This window comes from Enhydra lutris, unplaced genomic scaffold (genome assembly GCF_002288905.1).
Source record: "Enhydra lutris kenyoni isolate GAN:26980312 unplaced genomic scaffold, ASM228890v2 scaffoldscaffold30, whole genome shotgun sequence".
Classification (NCBI taxonomy): Eukaryota; Metazoa; Chordata; class Mammalia; order Carnivora; family Mustelidae; genus Enhydra; species Enhydra lutris.
The window spans coordinates 10,467,266-10,487,169 of NW_019154114.1; the positions used below are offsets into that span (position 1 = coordinate 10,467,266).

The window sequence follows — 19,904 nt, forward strand, 5'->3', positions numbered from 1 at the left end:
ACTAAAGAACATAAATCTGTCTCCAGAAGGAGGGAACCACACCAATCTCTTCTGATTTCTGTTTTCACTGTTCTAATTTCTCCTATTTTAGACCCATTTTCAAAGGTGGAAATCAATATACAATAGTGTAATTTCTTGAAACTTCTTATAATAATAAAGCAACAACAACAACCAGCCACACCAAAAACTTTTATCTATACACATGGCAAACAGGAAGGTCCTAATAAATCTAATCAGTTCTAACAGTCTGAGACTGTGGAGTTTTAACTGTTTCAAAACTATTCAAAACTAACTCTGCTGCCTAATTACCTCAGAAAGAAGGCTTGCATACTGAAAATATTTTGTACTATCCTTAAGGTATGATTAATTTATGTATTGATTTTTTAATATAGATTGTTTCATGCACCAGAGAACGTTCCAACCCTAGCAATATCAAGTCCTAACATATTTCTTTCTCTCTGAAAAGGTGCCAATCTTTAGGAAAATTCCAGTGATTTTTATATTTATCTGGTTTTATAAAAGGCAAAAAGAATCAATGCCTTCTTTTTCTCAGCTAATAAAAAGCTATGTTCTTAGTCATTCCATTCTACAGAGGGAGGATCTGCATTAAGTAATGCTGTCTTCAGAATACAAGAACTAATTCTTTTCCTCTTCTATTTAAGAACGGGACTTTCCTTTGTCTGATAGGCAGTATATTCCAAATTTAGGCATCATTTAGGCCAAGAGAACTAAAGAACATTTGGCAGAACTGAATTCCTTTACCCAGAGAATCACTCCTTTGCACTCCATAATCTCAAAGTGCATACATTTTCAATATTCATTAAAAACTATAAATGTTCTCATGGCACCTGGCTGGCTCAGTCAGAAGAGCATCTGACTACTGATGTCAGGGGTTCTGAGTTCAAGCCCCACACTGGGTGTAAAGATTACTTAAAGAATAAATAAATAAAATCCTGAAAGAAAACTTAAAAAAAAAAAGACAATAAATTTTTTTTTTAATTAACATATAAGGACTATAAATGTTCTTGATCTTACTCTTCAAATAAGTTCAACTGAAGTTTTCATTAAGGAGCCTACCTAGGAAGTATTATATAAAATGTGTGGCACGTTACATTCATTTCACATTTCTCTTAACACAGTGAACACAAAACCTTATCTTGAATCATTTCCTCTGAAACAACAAAGAGAAAGGGAAGAGAAAGACCGTTTATGGGCAAATGCAATTTGATGCATGGTCTACATATTTAAAAATTTTTTATTCTCACCATAACCCTGTAGGAGTGGGTTTATCTGTTTTGTAGAAAATTATCTGTTTTATAGACAACTGAAGGTTGTCTATTAATTTGTCTAAGGTCACGGTAAGTGATAAATGATTTGGGATTTGAATCCAAGACTGTGATTCTGATTTTTACTGCTTACGTTAAATAGGTGTGCTCAGTAGATGGTAATAATTAACAGAAGGCAGATACGCTCAGGATTAAAACCCTCCATTACATCCCCTTCTCCCTCCTTGAAGCTTCTGTCCACTTCAATTGCTTATCACATTACACAGCTGATTTGGACAGTGCAGGAACTTGGGAATTCTGTTGACTTTCAGGCTCTTTCTAGTTTACACTTAAGTTATAAAAGAAACCTTCCCAGATACCTTCTGTATCTTTCTTTAAACATTATTTTTTTTTCTTTCCTTCTTTGTTGTTGTTACTTTGCATCTGAATTGATTTATAGCTTGTATGCACATTCTCCTGGTTAATTTTTCCCCCACATAATTTCAATTCACTGTTTCTCTTACTTATCATTCTAAATATATATCACATTTGTTATTTTTAAGGAACACAGAAACAATTTAAGAGTTTGTTCTATTTTACAAGTGTACAGATCCAGGAATTCAAGTTAGCACTCATTTTCACTATGACTCCTCCCCCTACAAAGAGTGACACATGTTATTCGCGTCTTCATTAGAAGGTACTATAAATACTATGCATTCAATCTAACATAATTTTCTAATTTCAGTAAAGTTGTTACAGCTAAATGAAAGTAGATGTCTGGTTCTCTTAATTCATTGTTTTTAGATTCCAGTCCACACTTCTTGTTCCTCCACACTCTATTTTAATGCAGATACAAGACTTAGCACTGGCACAGTTCTGAGGGCCATCACTTGAGATTCCTTCGTACGTTTCCAATTTCTATAATTCAACCAAATAAAGATGAACCACTTACTGACTTCCAGTTTTGTGAGTACTGCTCTTCTCAAGTTGAAGGAGCGCCCCTTACAACTCATAAATTAGGCATGGGGATGGTGCCAGGTTAGGAGGCATTTTAAGGTAGCTAAATTAAGAATTTCATGATACGGGGGCACCTGGCTAGCTCAGTCAGTAGAGCATGCAACTCTTGATCTCAGGGTGGTAGATTCAAGCCCCACACTGGGTGCAGGGATTACTGAAAAATAAAACCTTTTAAAAAAAAAGAACCTCATGATATTAACAATAAACTCTTTAAGAAGAATGAAAAGTACCAACAAGCTTTTTTCTGATACTCCCAACCACTTCCTCTAGCATGTGCCCTAGCATTTAATTTTTCCTTCTTTTATAGTACTTACTATTTTATAACATATTAATTCTTTATTTTTTAAAAGATTTTATTTATTACTTGACAAAGAGAACACACACAAAAGCAGGGGGAGCGGGAGAGGGATAGGTAGGCTCCCCACCAGGCAGGGAATCCAACTCGGGGCTCAATCCCAGGACCCCGAGACCAGGATTCAAGCCGAAGGCAGCCCCTTAACCGAATGAGCCACTCAGGCACCCCATAGTAATAATTTTTAGTAAAGATATCTTTTTCTTCTTCCAGTGCAGCACTGTCCATTAGAAATCAAATGGGGGCACCTGGGTGACGCAGTCGTTAAGCATCTGCCTTCTGCTCAGGTCATGATCCCAGGGTCCTGGGATCAAGTCCTACATTAGGCTCCCTGCTCTGCAGGAAGCCTGCTTCTCCCTCTCCCTCTCCCACTCCCTCTCCCCCTGCTTGTGCTCCCCCTCTCACTGTCTCTCTCTCTGTCAAATATATAAATAAAATCTTAAAAAAAAAAAAATCAAATGTAAACCACATCTATTATTTATGTTTTCTAATAGTCATATTAAAAAATAAGTAAAATTGATTGTAATAATGTATTTAACCCAATATATCCAAAATATTGCCATTTAAATGTGTAATCAATACAAAAAATTAATGCGGTATCTTACATTTGTTTTTTTTGTACTAAAACTTTAAAATCAAGTGTGTCTTTTACACTTACAGCACAACCCCATTCACACTTCACGCTTCAAATGCTCAAAAGCTACACTGAGCTGGTGACTACCACACTGGGCTGTACTACAGGGATGGAAGAGGAATGAGCTATTTCATAGCTGGACAGACTTGCTTTCAAATCTTAATTCCACCACTTACTGGCCCTAAGGCAGTTTCCTCATTAAATAATAATAATAATGATACATCTCTGATAGGATTAAATGAGATAGAATGCCTAGAAAACATCCGGTCCCTTAGCACGGGGCACACAGAAAGCCTTCAATAAATGCTAACTATTATCATGCATTTATATCCTCTAACACTAAGCACAGTGTCTTACATATGGTAGGTATCCAATAAATGTTTGCTGAAGGAAGAAAAATTAATTTGCATGACATCCTATAAGCCATTTAACTGCTTATTTTTCAAATATATAAGTATCTTATATAAACAGGTGAAGGTTTTTTGTTTTGTTTTTGGATTGTTGCTGACTAAATTGGTTTTGGACACATTAGGAGAAGTGTACAGAAGAGAAATGTACCATTTCATCTTTTGGATTGTTCAAGTATTTTCATTTTCTTCCAAAGAACAATGAATTATTAAGCAACTATACACTATTAAGGACTCTATTAAGAGACTTCTTAGAGAAGTATTTCTCATCAATGACAGTGGAATTTTACAGGTAACTCCCAATTACCTGCAAGGATATTTTTGTCTCAGGTTGAAAACATATACCATTTCTGGGCTTTATTTTTTTTTTTTAATTTTATTTATTTGACAGAGAGAGAGAGATCACAAGCAGGCAGAGAGGCAGGCAGAGAAAGAGGGGGAAGCAGGCTCCCTGCTGAGCAGAGAGCCCAATGCGGGGCTTGATCCCAGGACCCTTGAGATCATGACCTGAGCCGAAGGCAGAGGCTTAACCCACTGAGCCACCCAGGTACCCCCATTTCTGGGCTTTAGTTGGAGAACGAGCCAGTGGTACATCTAAGACCCTTTATAATCTGGACTCTGAAAAAATTCTCAAACTCTATTTTAGTCAGTACAACCCCCTAAATTTCTTAAAGTATCTCTCCTTTTCACCTGTGCTTTTAATTTTTCATTCTCTTTTACATAACTGTATTCTTACATATCACAGAATCACAAAGTATCAGAGCTAGAAGGATCTGAAGAGATAATCCAGTCTTGGTATTTTCCAAAGCAGATACCACAGAAGGTAAGAAAGATAATTTCAGATGGTGTTAGTATTATATACATTAATGGCCATATATTTTGTTTAATGTATATTAGAAAAATATAAGTAGCACATCAAACTCAAGAATTCATGTGTATCTTCACTTGTGACATGGTTCGACAGTCACAACTTAAGGGAGAAAAAACTTTTTTTTTTTAAAGATTTTATTTATTCATTTGACAGAGAGAGATCACAAGTAGATGGAGAGGCAGGCAGAGAGAGAGAGAGAGAGAAGCAGGCTCCCTGCTGAGCAGAGAGCCCGATGTGGGACTGGATCCCAGGACCCTGAGATCATGACCTGAGCCCAAAGGCAGCGGCTTAACCCACTGAGCCACCCAGGCGCCCGAGAAAAAACTTTTTTTTTAAGATTTTATTTATTTGACAGAGAAAGAGGGATCATAAGTAGGCAGAGAGGCAGGCAGAGAGAGAGGGGGAAGCAGGCTCCCTGCTGAGCAGAGAGCCCCATGCAGGGCTCCATCGCAGGACCCTGAGATCGTGACCTGAGCCAAAGGCAGAGGCTTAACCCACTGAGCCCCAAGGAAGAAAAAACTTTTAAGCTAAGAGTAGCAGAACTGGATTCTACTCAAGTCTAAATCCTAATTTTGTCCTCTTTTCATTGCCCTAAACAATTTACTGTCTGTATGGCACCAACAGATTAACACTCTCATGTCATAACTGTTTCTTGATCACAATCTCATTTATCAAACCAACTGTAAGCAATGGTGTTCTTAAAGCACTAGTGTTCCTTCATAATAAGGGATCAATAATGCCTTGATTTTGTGGTTAGATTGCTTCCAACCACTGAGAGTTAGCATTGGAGGAAATTCCACATGGGCTCAAACAAAACAATCATAACGTATCCTAACGCCAAACAATGTCTGGATTAATTGCCTTTTGCATTATTCACATCATTATTTCCTCCCATGAATGAATAAGGAATCAGGAGATGCTATACCTATAAATCCTAAAAACTATACAAAATATACATAGAATATAGGAAAGTTATACAGGTAAAATAACAGGAATCTTACTGGGTGCCTGGGTGGTGCAGTGGGGTAAGCATCCAACTCTTGGTTTCAGCTCAGTCAGGTCATGAGATCAAGCCCCATGTCCAGGCTCTGTATTCAGAGGAAAGTCAGCTTAAGACTCTCTCTCCCTTGGGGCGCCTGGGTGGCTCAGGGGGTTAAGCCTCTGCCTTCGGCTCAGGTCATGATCTCAGGTCCCCACATCTGGCTCTCTGCTCAGCCCGCTTCCCCCTCCCTCTCTGACTGCCCCTCTGCCTACTTGTGATCTCTCTCTCTCTCTCTCTCTCTCTGTCAAATAAATAAATAAATAAAATCTTTAAAAAAAAAAAAAAAGACTCTCCCTTTGCTCCTTCCTCCTGCCCACTCACACACATGCTCTCTCTCCCTCTAATAAATAAACCTTTAAAAAAAATAACAGGGATCTTAGAAATTATACTATTACCTAAATCTCTCATTAAATACGTGAGGAAACCAGAACTCAAAGTAGTGAAAAGACTTGCCCACAGTCATATGGTTAGTTAATGGCAGTGCCAGCTCTAGTCCTAGTTCACTCTTTGTGCTGTTCCACGGATTCAACACAAACAGTAGGGAAATATATATAAATTCTTCCATCATATACTAGTACAAATCCTGCCTCAGGTAAGATGGGATTTGAAAATCTTTTCATTAAGCAGAAATTCTGCTCATGATGGGCTCAAACTAGAAATTAAATTAGGTTTGTCTAATAATGCTGGTCTGTCTACCTGAGAAATCTACAATATTCAAGTGCATAGGAGTTTTAGCTACCCAATTGTTCTCAGTAGTAAAGAAAAGAGGATTCTAATTCCAGGCAATTCTTCTCATTTTTTGTGTCCATTTCTGAACCCCTGGCATTCTCAACAGTCACATACCAATTTCCCTAGCTGAAACCATCCATGGTAGATTGCAAAGTGTCTGACTTTGAAATCAAAGAGAACTTACTGAATACCAGGTCTACAACTTAGGACATAACATCAGACATATTACTTCATCTCTCTGAGCCTGTTTCAACTAAGATAACAGGACATTCACCTCACAGGACTATCAAAAATATTAAATGAGGGACGCCTGGGTGGCTCAGTGGGTTAAACCTCTGCCTTAGGCTCAGGTCATGGTCTCAGAGTCCTGGGATGGAGCCCCGCATCGGGCTCTCTGCCTGCCTCTCTGCCTACTTGTGATCTCTGTCTGTCAAATAAATAAATAAAATCTTTTGAAAAAAATTTACATAAGATAATATACAGAGTGCAAAACATGATCTTAGGATACTGTTAAATTAAAGGTTAAGAAGAGAGCAGAAGCACCTGGCTAGCTCAGGTGACAAAGTGTGAGACTCTTGATCTTGGGGTTGTAAGTTCCAGCCCTCACGTTGGATACAGAAATTACTGAAAAATAAAAATCTTCAAAAATAAAAGAATTTTTTAAAAGAATAGAATAATAAAAATGTTCATCTGTGAGTCTGAAAGGGTTTATAGGGCGCCTGGGTGGCTCAGTTGTTGGCCATCTGCCTTCAGCTCAGGTCATGATCCCAGGGTCCTGGGATGGAGCCCCACATCGCGCTACCTGCTCAGTGGGAAGCTTGCTTCTCTCTCTCCCACATCCTCTGCTTGTGTTCCCTCTCTCGCTGTCTCTCTCTCTGTCAAATAAAGGAATAAAATCTTAAAAAAAAAAAAAGAAAGAAAGAAACTGGATTTATAGTTTGTAATGTTTAAATGTTAATTCCTGTTTGATACATAAAATAGTACATCTTAAATACCTACATTGTTTTTTTTTTTAAGTCCTTATCAAAGATACACATCAAAGTAGTTAGAAAGTGAAATGGAAAAAAAAAAAAAGCAAGTGAAATGACATGTGTCTGGGACTTGCTTTAAAATATGCCAGTCTCCTAAGTCCTATGCCAAATGAACAAAAAAATATAGAGGCAGTTGAAGCTGGGTGATACATACAGAGAGAATCACCATACTATTCGACTTCTGTGCATACTTGAAATTTTCCATATTAGAAAGTTTTATGTTTTAAAACCCAACAAGAACAGGGGCACCTGGCTGGCTCAGTCATTAAGCATCTGCCTTTGGCTCAGGTCATGATCCTGGAGTCCCGGGATCAAGCCTCCGCATGGGGCTCCCTGCTCAATGGGGAGCCTGCTTCTCCCTCTCTTCCCCACTCTTGCTCTCTCTCACTATCTCTGTCTCCCTCTCAAATAAATAAAATCTTAAGTAAATATGTTAAAAAAAAATAAAATCTAGCAAAAACAGACTTTTTAAAAAGCCCTAAGAAAAACTGCACATCATTAATAAACTCCTCCCAAGAAAACAATGTCTCCATCCGAACTTCTAAACACATGATAATACCAGTCATTTCAGTCAAAAATACATAAGTATTTTAAAATTATTCTCAACATAAAACATGTTTTATTTTGGGGTGCCTGGGTGGCTCAGTCATTAAGGGTCTACCTTCAGCTCAGGTCACGATCTCAGGGTCCTGAGATCAAGCCCTGCATCAGGCTCCCTGCTTGGTGGGAAGCCTGCTTCTCTCTCTCCCACTCCTCCTGCTTGTGTTCCCTCTCTTGCTGTCTCTCTCTGTGTCAATAAATAAGTAAATCTTTTTTTTTTTTTTTAAAGATTTCATTCATTTATTTGACAGACAGAGATCACAAGCAGGCAGAGAGAGAGGAGGAAGCAGGCTCCCCACCGAGCAGAGAGCCCGATGCGGGGCTCGATCCCAGAACCCTGAGATCATGACCCAAGCTGAAGGCAGCGGCTCAACCCACTGAGCCACCCAGGCGCCCCTAAATAAGTAAATCTTAAAAAAAAAAAAAAAAAAAAAAAGGCATGTCTTATCTCTTAATATATTAACTACTAACTACATAGCAGTACTTTCTCTTTCTTTGGTATTATTATTCCTCCACCTGCTAAAATAGCCCAGGGTATATTTTTCCTTTTTCCCCTTTATGGATTCTATTTATTTATTTTTAAAGATTTTATTTATTTATTTGACAGTGAGAGAGCATGAGCAGGGTGAGCAGCTGGCAGAGGGAGAAGCAGGCTCCCTGGTGAGCAGGGAGCCCTAGGAAGGGCTCCATCCCAGGACCCTGGAATCATGACCTGAGCCACTTAACCGAGTGAGCCACTCGGGTGCCCAGACCTTTATACATTCTTGTTATATTTTTTATGACTAGCACTACTTCTAGTTTTGTATGTATATACATGTGTGTAACCTGACATACATCTACACATGTATATACACAACACATGTAACACACACATGTAACCAGGTCTACTATCCCATCATTACTACTATTATATCTACTATTTAACAGTGGACCCACTGGGTATACTTGACCTTTTAAAAAGCATGACTCATCTGAAAGGGTTCAAAAAAAAAAAAAAAAAATCCCTCTCATGACACACAACCTCCAAAATAGCACCCAAAGTGACTGAGGGAAAGCTGTGAACTATAGTCCATGTTCAGGTTTGCTGTAGTTACAGATTTTAATTTGTTGGCATATGATATGATACGTTAGACAAACTGAAATTATCAGCTGTAATTATTTAAAGGTAGCCATAAATACCTTCAAATAAAGTTTGTAAGTGAACTACTACATAACTTTGAGCACTACAGTAGAGACAATCTTAAAATACTTGAGCTCAAGACTTAATCTAGGGGCACCTGGGTGGCTCAGTGGGTTAAGCCACTGCCTTCAGCTCAGGTCATGATCTCGGGGTCCTGGGATGGAGCCCCGCATCAGGCTCTCTGCTCAGCAGGGAGCCTGCTTCTCTCTCTCTCTCTCTCTGCCTGCCTCTCCATCTACTTGTGATCTCTCTCTGTCAAATAAATAAATAAAATCTTAAAAAAAAAAAAAAGTGTGTAAAAAAAAAAAAAAGACTTAATCTAACACGGGGAACCTGGGTGGCTCAGTTGCCTCAGCATCTGCCTTAGGCTCGGATTGTGATCCTGGGGTCCTGGGATCGAGCCCTGCATGGGTCTCTCTGCTTGGCGGGGAGCCTGCTTCGAACCTCTCCCACTGTGGGCTGCTCAGTCTTCTCGTGCTCTCTCTCTCTCTCTCTCTGTGTCAAATAAACAAAATCTTTAAAACAAAACAAAAAAATAAACCATAAAAAAAAAAACTTAACCTAACACTATATACCCCATGTTGTTTCAAAATAAAGATGTTTACTACCATTTAAACACATGCTTTGCCTCTCCATAATTCTAATACCAAGTACACAGAGAACAGCCTTCTCCAAATTAGTATCCAAAGGGATAAAGAAGGAAACAAAAAAACAAAGAAAACCCAAAGGGATATAGAAGCAGATTATATCAAATTCCCTATCAAACAGTACTACTTACCAAAAACAAATGCAAAACATGTTCCATAATTTCACTTTAAATGTGCCGAGGCAGTTTCTTTCTTTAATTCAGGTATGTTCTTTCAAACACATAAATCAGATTTAACTAATTCTCAAACTAAGTGGATTTAAATGTTCTTTTGCTGTCTTTAAAGAAAAAAAAGTTTAAAAACAGCTCCACTTGGGGCACCTGGGTGGCTCAGATGGTTAAGCATCTGCCTTAGCTCAGGTCACGATCCCAGGGTCCTGAGATCAAGCCCCACATAGGGCTCCCTGCTCAGCGTGAAGCCTGCTTCTCCTTCTTCCACTCCCCCTGCTTGTGTTCCCTCTCTCGCTGTATATCTCTCTGTATATATCAAATAAATAAATTATTAAAAAACAAACAAACAAAAACAGCTCCACCTCCAGAAGCTTGGTAGGCTCAGTCCCTACAGCATGCAACTCTTGACTTCAGGGTTGCGAGTTCAAGCCCCCATTGGGTATGGAGCCCACTTACAAATTTAAAAAAAAAGAAAGAAAAGAAAACAGTTCCACCTCCCGAAGAATATACACAGTAGTTCATGGTATTCTTTTTTCAACTTTTATGTATATAAAATTAGAGGAAAATTAACTAAACTGTAAATTTGGAAAGCTCTGGTCCCCAAAATACCCCCACCTCCAATTTACAGAATACGTTTTCTTCCTGTGGAGTATAAAACTGACTTCATTAGTATATTTATCCTCAATCTGTTGGCAATATTTATTGAGTCTCAATACTGAATTAGGTATTCTGGAAAGTTACAAAGGAAATATAGGACCTAGTAACTACGCTCAAAGAATTTAAACACCCATCTCCATAAAGGAGAAAAAAATGTAGTTACTGAAACAGTATCCTTGCTGAGAATCTTACAATCAAATGTGGAGCAGGGACTCCATTTTCAAGCCAGTTTCCTTGCACTAAGTAATCCAAGACAGTACCCACAAAATTAAACAGACTCCAAAAGTGATCAAATCTGTTATTTATAGATTACATATGCTGCTACACACTTCTACTGCATGACAAAGGAAGCCTGCTTCTGTAAGTGGAGGTTTCCAAATGTTCCTAAGCACACAAAGAAAGAGACATGTACTCCAAGCATTGGCCACTTTTTGCCACTTTGCCTAATAACATCCTACTTCTGCCACAAACCACTAACAAAGTGTTTGATCACCAATATTAGGGTCTTACTCTGAGGGAACATCGATTATATATCCTCAAATACCAAATAGAAAATTCCAAAAAGCCTGACAATTAAGAATCTCAGCTGTATCTACTAGAGAAGTAGCTGAAAAATAAAGAGTAACAGTGAATCCTCCTAGTCTCTCTAACTGTAGATGAGAAGTCATCTGCGGTCCCACATTTCTGTTGGCTCAGGAAATTTCCTTTCTGTCTTCAGATTCTGTATGTCTCTTCCCCTTGTGAATTCTCTGTATAGAATACTAGAGCAGGTATCACAGTGGATGGGAGTGCGAGTGGAGTGGGTGAAATATTGCCAAGACTAGCAATTTTCTACAAACCAGTGATCTTCCCATGGTCATGAACATCTTAGGCAATTCTGATGATACAATTTCCCAAACAAAACTGTATCAAGCAGCAGTTTCATTCTATTTGTTAACCTTTAGGTCTAATTCTATACACCTAACCTTAAACAAACAAAAAAACCCCACAACCCTACCAGAGTTGCTCCCAAACTTTGAGAATTGTCAATAAAGTCCGCAGCATTAAATCTAGAGAAGACATGTCAATTAACTGACTCACATTATAGAATATCAAATCTAGATTTCATTAAAAGGTACTACTAAAATCATATTCAGACGTCAGAAAGGCAAGATCCCAAAACCCAATCACAGATACTGTATAGGTATTACAGCTTCGACTGCTGTCCCAACTTTTCAAGCTTTGGGACTCTAATTTACTTGGGGTAATAGCTTGAGATTCACTACGAACTGATCAAAATAAATGAAGGGGGGAAGGACATATATCAGTTTCAACACCGTATTTGATAATAGGAATTTGCTAAATTACAAAAGAACGGGGTAGAGACAGTAAATTCGGTATTGACTACAATACACATCAGAACAGAACCTGAGTTACCTAAACAAACGTTATCTACTGCCAATAAACAGATCATTTCTTAACAGCTTAAGTACGCCAACCATTTTTTCATGTTTAAAAGGGCTGCTACGAACTGTCCAAGTCGAAACAAATAACCAAATTCTAAGCAGGTCTTCGGCGAGGAGCCACTGTGCTTAGAGCATCACACAAAAGACCGGAGCAAACATAAACACGCTCTAGGCCTTCGCAGACAGCGGCCAGGAGCCAGGGTCTGAATCCCAGACCCCCGCACCAGGGAGGGAAGGGGGGGGGTGGGGTCCTCTTCTCGGAATGCGCCGGGGAGCTAGTTAGAGACGGGGAGGGAAGGAGCGAGCGCAGTACAGAGGAAGAGAGAGAAGCAGCGGACCGGCGTCAGAGGCTTCCAAGGCCGGCAACACCCTCGGGCCCGCACCAGGCCTGGCCCTCCCGGCCCCGTCCCGCCTCCTCACCTCCCTCACGTCCTGCAGGCACTCGAGCACCGCCAGGTTGTTGCTCCAGGTGTGCTTGGGGCACACACGGGTCACGTCCTCCCTGCACGACTCTTCCTCTGCCAGCTTCCAGCCCCCGCCAGCCCCTCCGGGCCCCGCTCCGCCCCGCCGGGCCGGAGGCCCACCCGCCGGGAAAGGCGGCTGCGGCGGCTGAGGCGGTTGCTGCGGCTGCTGCTGCTGGTGCTGGAGCTGAGATGACTGAGGCAGCTGGAGCAGCGGCTGACCCGCCGGCCCGCCGCCTCCAGTCTGCCCTACGAAGGACGGAAAGTTGGCCCCGGGGCCCTGGCCCTGGCTGTGGCCGCCCTGGCCTGGGACTTTCTGGGCCCCGGCCGCCGCGAGCAGCAGCAGCTGCAGCGCCGCCGACAAGCGGAACATCCTCCGTACACGTCCACACGCCGCCATCTTGGGTCCGCGGCGAGCTCGACGCACCCGCCGGCGCCGCGTATTTAAATGAGGGGCGGGGCCCGCTAGGGCCAGGCCGGAGCCCCTCCCCGGCCGGCGCAGACCCGCGAGCCGGGAGCGGAGCCCTGGAGGAGTCTGCGCTGGAAGCGGCCCACGCCCTGGGTCCCGGAGGCTCTTTTCCGGGGGAATTGCTGGAGCTCCTTAAAAAGCCTGGGCTGGGCGGCTTTACCTCATTCCCCTGGTTGTCGTCACAGAAAAATAAAGAGGAATCGGGATTGCCACAACCAAGATGGCTGGTAGAGTATGTCGCCTGTTCAGTGACTGGGGAGAAAAAACAAAAACAAAAAACTTTGTGTGTAGAGGTGTACTATACACGACCAGGGTATTCCGAAATCTAAGAGCCTCTTCTTGCATCCCTTCCTGCTGCTTTCTACCTGCCTCAGAATCTTTCTTATCCAGGGAAGAAGGCAGTTTTGAAAAATGGTTAGGAGCAAAGGTTCCGGGATAAGAAGGGACCTGGTTATAATCTTTGCTCCCCTGCAGACTGGGCAAGTCCTTTAACTCTCTGAGCCTCATTCTTCTCGTCCCATGAAGACGAGGAGGAGCTCTAATGTGAAATATAGTTGTGAGGACCAGAAAAAATAATAAGGGAAAGTGCCTGGCCAACAATATAGAGCTCAGAAAGTTGTAGCCGATATTATTACTAAATTGGGAAGCCTTTTGTGCCGCAATCCTGATTGTAAATCAGAACTTAACCCCGTGTTTAAAGGAGGAGAAGAAAATAGCAAAACAGGTCTTTAGGTGTCAGGTCAAGTCTCTGCCTTGGGGAACTGTTTCTCCTGACCTGGGCGCAGCATCTTCAGCACATTAGGCCGGGATTGGTTGGTTGACCTCACACCCCTGTCCCCTCCCTCTCCTTAGGAGAGATGATACCTTCTCCAAGGTCTTCACATCCATTGTCATTTGAGTTTTGTATCAGGCCTGGGTTGGACTCTAATTCAACTGAGGAACGGCACAGTAATGGTAAGTTCTGCACAGCAGGGTTAAAAGACCTGCCCAGAGTAAACTCGACCAGTCTGGTACTAGGATCTGTGGGGCTTCCCACTGCCCTGGTGCAGTTTTATTCCACTCTATCAATACAGCATTTTGAGGAATGAGGACAGCTAGGGGTACAGGATCCCAACTGGTGATCCATGTTCAAAAATGCAACTTGGGCAGTGAAGATCAGACATAACTAGAGTCTAAGAAGTCCTGGGTGGGGGGTCAGGGTGCTGGGTGGCTCAGTAGGTTAAGTGTCAGACTCATTGATTTCATCTCAGGTCATGAATGATCTCATGGGTTGTGAGATCAAGCCCCACCTCAGGTTGGTGCTCAGCCAGGAGTCTGAAGAGTCTCTCCTTCTGCCCCTCCCCTCACTTGCACACTCTGACAGGCTAAGGTCAATCATGGGTTTTTTTCTTTAAGATTTTATTTACGGGGGTGCCTGGGTGGCTCAGTGGGTTAAAGCCTCTGCCTTTGGCTCGGGTCATGATCCCAGGGTCCTGGGATCGAACCCCACATCGGGCTCTCTGCTCAGCGGGGAGCCTGCTTCCTCCTCTCTCTCTCTGCCTGCCTCTCTGCCTACTTGTGATCTCTGTCTGTCAAATAATAAATAAAATCTTAAAAAAAAAGATTTTATTTACTTATTTAAGAGAGAGACAGAGACCACAAATGGGGGAGAGGGGCTGAGAGAGAGGGCAAAGCAGAAAAAGCAGATCTCTCGCTCAGAAGGGAGCCAGAGGCTGGGCTGGATCATGACCTGAGCCGAAGGCAGATGCTTAACTGACTGAAACACCCAGGCTCCCCTAAAATAAATAAATCTTTAAAAAAAAAAAAAAAGAAGTTAGGTGGGGACTCAGAGACCACGTAAGGAACCCCTGAGACCAAGAATATTTTGAGGGTACAAACCCCTCACTATGGCTGACAGCAGGTCTCTATCTCTGGGCATGAAGGTATGTTGGCATCTCTGCCAACACTCTCCCCACCCCGCTACTGCCATAAAATGGTCCTGAGGCTGCTGTGAAACTTTAGCATTGACTAAGGCAGCCTAGGATAGACCAGATAAACGTCCATGTTCGTTAACAGATACGTGGGATAGGGAAGTTGTCAGTCAGCAGGCTGGAGACATCACCAGAAGTTCTTGAAAAGTCACTAGGAGCCATTAATTTTCAGTAATAAGTCTGCATGTGCCCAGACAACAAGTGGGAGATTATTTTAAAGTAGTTTAAGGGCGTGCCTGGGTGGCTCAGTTGGTTGAGCCGCCGGCTTTTGGCTTTGGCTCAGGTCACTATCTCAGGGTCCTGGGATCGGGCTCCGCGCTCAGCAGGAAGTGTGCTGGAGATTATCTCCCTCTCCCTCTGCTCCTCCCCTGTCCTCTCTCTCTCTCTCTCTCTATCTCTCGTGATCTCGCTCTCTCTCTCTAAGATAAACAAATAGAATCTTAAAAAAAAATAAACTAGTTTAAGGCTAAGAGGGCCTGGCTGTTTGGTGGGAAGAGCATGCATCTCTTGATCTCAGGGTCATGAGTTCGAGCCCCACATTGCATGCAGAGATTACTTAAATAAATAAAAATTTTTTTTTAAAGGATGGGTTTTTTTTTTTGTTTTTTTTTTTTTTAGAGTTTATTTATTTATTTGACAGACAGAGATCACAAGTAGGCAGAGAGGCAGGCAGAGAGAGAGGGGAAGCAGGCTCCCCGCTGAGCAGAGAGCCCGATGTGGGGCTCGATCCCAGGACCCTGGGATCATGACCAGAGCCGAAGGCAGAGGCTTTAACCCACTGAGCCACCCAGGAGCCCCTAAATAAAACTTTTTAAAAAAGGTTTAAATAAACTAGTTTAAGGCTAGAAATTGACAGTCTGTTAAGAGAAGCCAGCAGTTGCCTATCTCTCAGCCTGCACTGAGGAAACACTAGACCCAGCCACAGATTGCCTCTGGAGATAGGGAGGAGTATATGTGCCTATCTTAAAATCACAATGACCAGGAAGCAAGAGACCCAGAGAAATCTGGGAAACTTGCCAGTTCAGGCTGTGTCAGGCAAGTCTAGACTTTATATAAGGTACAAACGCCTAAGCCAGCAGGAAGACGGTTGACCTATCTTGGTTCTCCCAACTTCAGTGACTTTTCAGTATAAAATAGACTCTCTCTGGGGCATCTGGGGGCTCAGTCAGTTAAGCAACTGAATCTTGGTTTCAGCTCAGGGCAGGATCTCAGGGCGGTGGGGGGCCCCCTCTGGATGGGCTCTGCACTCAGTGCAGGTTATGCTTGTCCCTCTCCTTCCCCCTCTGCTCCTCCCCCAGCTCACACGGCTTCTCTCAAATAAACAAAATCTTTAAAAAAAAAAAAAAGATTTTATTTGTTTGAGAGAGAGACAGAGAGAGAGAATGAGTGGGGTAAGGGGCAGAGGGAGAAGCAGGCTCCCCACTGAGCAGGGAGCCGGACGTGGGGCTCCATCCCAGGACCCCGAGACCATGACCAGAGCCAAACACAGATGCCCAACCGGCTGAGCCACCCGGGAGCCCCGGCCAAATAAATAAAATCTTAAAAAAAAAAAAAAAGACTATCTCTATCGCAAACTACGATTTCATTTTACCCTTTATTGTTCCTTTTGTTTTTTGATCCTGACTTCCTTGATTCACTCAATAGATACCTGTTGAGGTTTGTTGTTTTTTTTTTTTAATGCCAGGCATTGCTCAAAAACCAGCTTATATGCATGATAAACAATAAGACAGTAAACAAAGAGTAAAATCATTTCAGACCATACAAAGTGCTATGAAGAAAATAAAAGATATAGGGAGTGACTGGAGTAGGGAGGGGCTTTTTGGGGGGGGAGAGGCTTTTATATAAAGGCAGCTGGGGAGAGGCTTTCTGAGTGATAATTGAATGAAGAGCCAATCAGAATGAAGTTACCAGCCATGAAAAAAAAATCTGGATCTGAAGCTGTCTTAGCCTGTTCAGGCTGGTATAACAAAATACCACAGACTTGGGGGGCTTATAAACAAAAGACATTTGTTTCTCAGAGTTCTAGAGGTTAGAAGTCCAAGATCAGGGGCGCCTGGGTGGCTCAGTGGATTAAGCCTCTGCGTTCAGCTCAGGTCATGATCCCAGCGTCCTGGGATTGAGCCCCACATCGGGCTCTCTGCTCAGCAGGGAGCCTGCTTCCCCCTCTTTCTCTGCCTGCCTCTCTGCCTACTTGTGATCTCTCTCTGTCAAAGAAATAAATAAAATCTTAAAAAAAAAAAAAAGAAGAAGAAGTCCAAGATCACAGTGCTAGCATGGCCAGGTTTTGGTGAAGCCTCTTTCGGATTGCAGATTTCCAACTTCTTGCTGTGTTCTCTTACGGGGGAAGGGGCTAGAGAGCTCTATAGGGTTCTTTATAGAAACACTCATCCGATCCTCTCATGACCTAAGTGCCTCCAAAAGGCTATCTCCTCATACACTCACACTGGCTGTGAGGATTTCAAAATATAAATATAGGGGTGGACACAAACAGACCATAGCAAAAATGTTCCAAAAGCGGAGATTAACAAGTTCGAGACCCTGATGTGGGAATAAGCATGCAAAATAAAGGCCTATATGGCTGAATTAGAATGAAGAAAGAAGAGAACAGAAAAAGGAATCAGAGAATTGGTCGGGGACAGATCATCGAGGGCCCTTTAGGCCCTATATATCCATGTAACTGGGGGAGAATTCTGACTCCAAACAAAGAGTTTGTATTTCCATTGAAAGAAAGACATAAAAGCTAGACAAAATTACATAAGATATCTTTGAAAGGAATTAGAGAGTAACCAATGCAATCAGGAAATGAAGGGCAACAATCTTTGAGAAAAAGGAATTAATTACACAGCCCAGATTTTTTTCTGAGTTGTACTTTCTAAATTGTAGCTCAAAAGAATTGAGTCTATGCCGAAGGCAGCAATCTCATTGGGCCGAAAATACACAGGTAGGAATTCAGAGCCTCCCAGATGGTTGGGACTTAAGGGTAAAAAGACTGGAGAGAAGAGAACTGCAGAGAAAGAGCCAAAAATCTGTGACTACATTTCTCCAAGTCTCTGGCTGTTTCCTAAGCTGGGCTCCACAAACCCAGAAGAAAACGAGAGCTGAGAGAGTGATAAATCGAGAGTTCCCAGCAGCCTCATGCGTGCTAGGGAATTAGAAGTTAGAGCTTACACCCTGCTGAGGTATAGAGGTCTTGGTCAACACCCCAGGCTTTAAACTGAGGCCTCAGAAGGGTTACCCTCTAGGCACAGAAGCCACACCCCAGGAGAAAGGACACCACATGAGGAGTGAGGGTAAAAGCAAAACTACAAGAGTCCAACCCTAATAAAGCCTAAACACACCTCAGTGGGGTCACATGACCCACTGTACTCTGTCTACAGGAAGAAAACACCATCTTTCTGAAGAGAGGTAACATCATGGAGAGCCTCTACAATTTTTAATTTGCATGTCCCAGGATTGGACAAAAAATTATGAAGCATGCTAAAACCAAAACAAAACTGAACTAAATAACCCAAACCAAAAGAAACAAAAAAGTCAGGGTCCCTGGCTGGCTCAGCTGGTAGAGCATGCGACTCTTGATCTCAGGGTTGTGAGTTTAAGCCCCATATTGGGTATGAAGCCTACTTTAAAAAAAAAAAAAAAAGGTAGAAAAAAAAAGTCAACAAAAACAAACTCTCTATGATTCCAATATTGGACTTAATCAGATATGGACTTTAAGAGAGCGGTGACTAGTATGTTATAGAAAATAAAAGATAATAGGGCGCCTGGGTGGCTCAGTCGTTGGGCGTCTGCCTTCAGCTCAGGTCGTGATTCTGGGGTCCTGGGATCAAGCTCAGCATTGGGCTCCCTGCTCAGCAGGAAGCCTGCTTCTCCCTCTCTCACTGCCCCTGCTTGTGTTCCCTCTCTCACTGTGTCTCTGTCAAATAAATAAAATCTTTAAAAAGAGAAAAAAAAGAAAAAGAAAAGATAGAATTAGGGCACTTCGTGTGCTCCGTCAGTGGAATGTGTGACTCTTGATCTCAGGGTTATAAGTTTGAGCCCCAAACTGGGTGTAGTAATCTTAAAAACAAAACAAAACAAAACTTTAAAAAATAGGTGAAAAATAGAGTGTTTCTGGGGTGCCTGGGTGGCTCAGTGGGTTAAAGCCTCTGCCTTTGGCTCAGGTCATGATCCCAGGGTCCTGGGATCGAGCCCCGCATCGGGCTCTCCGCTCTGCGGGGAGCCTGCTTCCTCCTCTCTCTCTGCCTGCCTCTCTGCCTACTTGTGGTCTCTGTCTGTCAAATAAATAAATAAAATCTTTAAAAAAAAAAAAAAAGAAAAATAGAGTGTTTCAACAGAAAATTGGATTCTTCACAAATAACAAAATGGACATTCTAGAACTGAATTAAAATTCATTAGATGATTTTTTTGAAGATTTTATTTATTTATTTGAGAGAGAGAGAGAGCCCACACAATTGGGGGAGGGTCAGAGGAAGAAAGAGAAGCAGACTCTCCTGCAGAGCAGGGAACTCAACTTGAAGCTTGATCCTGGGACCAAAGGATCATGACCTGAGCCCAAGGCAAACACTTAACCAGCTGAGCCACCCAGGCACCCCTAAAATTAATTCAATGACTTTAATAGCAGATTGGATGTCTTAGTCTGTTTGGGTGCTATAGCAGAATATCATAGACTCGGTGTCTTAAAACAATACAAATTTATTTCTCACAGTTCTGGAGGCTGGGAAGTCCATGATGGACTGCCAGATGCTGGCAGATTCCCTATCTGGTGACTTCCACTTCCTGGTTCATAGACAGCCCCATCTTCTTGCTATAACCTCACAGGGTATAAAGGCATTAGGGAGCTCTCTGAGGTCTCTTCTAGAAGGACACTATTCCCATTCATGTGAGCTCCACCCTCACGAAAATCAAAGAGAAAGAAAAAAATCTTAGAAACAAAGACATTATTTTCAAAGGAGCAATA

The 19,904-nt window shown here is 42.2% G+C and overlaps 1 protein-coding gene across 2 annotated transcripts in view; it reads right to left on the reverse strand.

The window, feature by feature from the left end:
* Positions 1 to 12,908, reverse strand: part of LOC111152991 (golgi glycoprotein 1) — a 163,894-nt gene extending 150,986 nt beyond the window's left edge. For both annotated transcript variants that reach the window (XM_022511784.1, XM_022511783.1), the window contains exon 1: positions 12,468 to 12,908. In XM_022511784.1, the coding sequence (XP_022367492.1) occupies positions 12,468 to 12,908 (441 nt within the window). The remainder of the gene's footprint in view (positions 1 to 12,467) is intronic.
* Positions 12,909 to 19,904: the final 6,996 nt, after the last annotated feature.